General features: G+C 36.9%; 1 protein-coding gene across 1 annotated transcript in view; it reads left to right on the plus strand.

The window, feature by feature from the left end:
- LOC111139478 (unc-51 like autophagy activating kinase 2) overlaps positions 1-79 on the plus strand; it is an 18,856-nt gene extending 18,777 nt beyond the window's left edge. Inside the window, exon 7 of the mRNA XM_022491745.1 lies at positions 54-79. Coding sequence (XP_022347453.1) covers positions 54-79 — 26 coding nt within the window. The remainder of the gene's footprint in view (positions 1-53) is intronic.
- Positions 80-780: the final 701 nt, after the last annotated feature.

Consider the following 780-nt stretch of genomic DNA (forward strand, 5'->3'; position numbering starts at 1 on the left):
CCAATAAGCTGCAAATTTCTCACAGTTCCTTTGTGCCCTCTTGTGTCCTGAAGGTGTGATCTATGTGAAGTGTGAGTAAAAGTATGTTTTGTTTTTCTCCCTTTTATTTTGTGGACTAGAGGATTTGGGGTTTGCCTGTTACCTGCAGAGTAACATGATGGCTGCAACACTGTGTGGGTCCCCAGTGTACATGGTGAGTGAGTTTTTTTTTTGTCCTTGCCTGTGTATGGTGCCATTAGCACTGGGATTTTAAGTATGATGCTGATTTCTAGTTCAGGTGTGATTTTATGTGTAGCCTAAACTGTTGTATTATTAACAGTGATCGTATTACTGATAATGCTTTAAGTCATCTTTTGCTTTAAAATAGTGGACTATAAAGGTTACTTTTACCTATTAGCTGATTTTTTTTAAGTAGGCTCCACACCCAGCATGGAGTTTTTTTAGCTTAAGTTTTTTTTTTTTTTTAATTAGTGATTAGTGGTAAAAAATTCCTTGTTAGAGTAAATTGAAAATACAGATTGATGAAGTGTGGTCATGCTGTACTTGGTGTGTGATATTAGGGAAAACAACAAAAACAAAAACCCTCTTGGGCATTTCCTCATCTTTAGGGTGAACATGCTCATCTTTTCATGTTGTTTCTCTTGACAAGATCCCTGGGTCATAGAAGATTTTTCAGTTAGTGTTAGAGGTAAAGCTGAAAATTGTAGTTCCATCTTCATCCTTCTGTATGGATGTTGTCATGTCTGAAAAGGGAAGGCTATGAAAATTCTGGACCAGTGG

The sequence above is a fragment of the Enhydra lutris genome, unplaced genomic scaffold (assembly GCF_002288905.1).
Source record: "Enhydra lutris kenyoni isolate GAN:26980312 unplaced genomic scaffold, ASM228890v2 scaffoldscaffold109, whole genome shotgun sequence".
Lineage (NCBI taxonomy): Eukaryota > Metazoa > Chordata > Mammalia > Carnivora > Mustelidae > Enhydra > Enhydra lutris.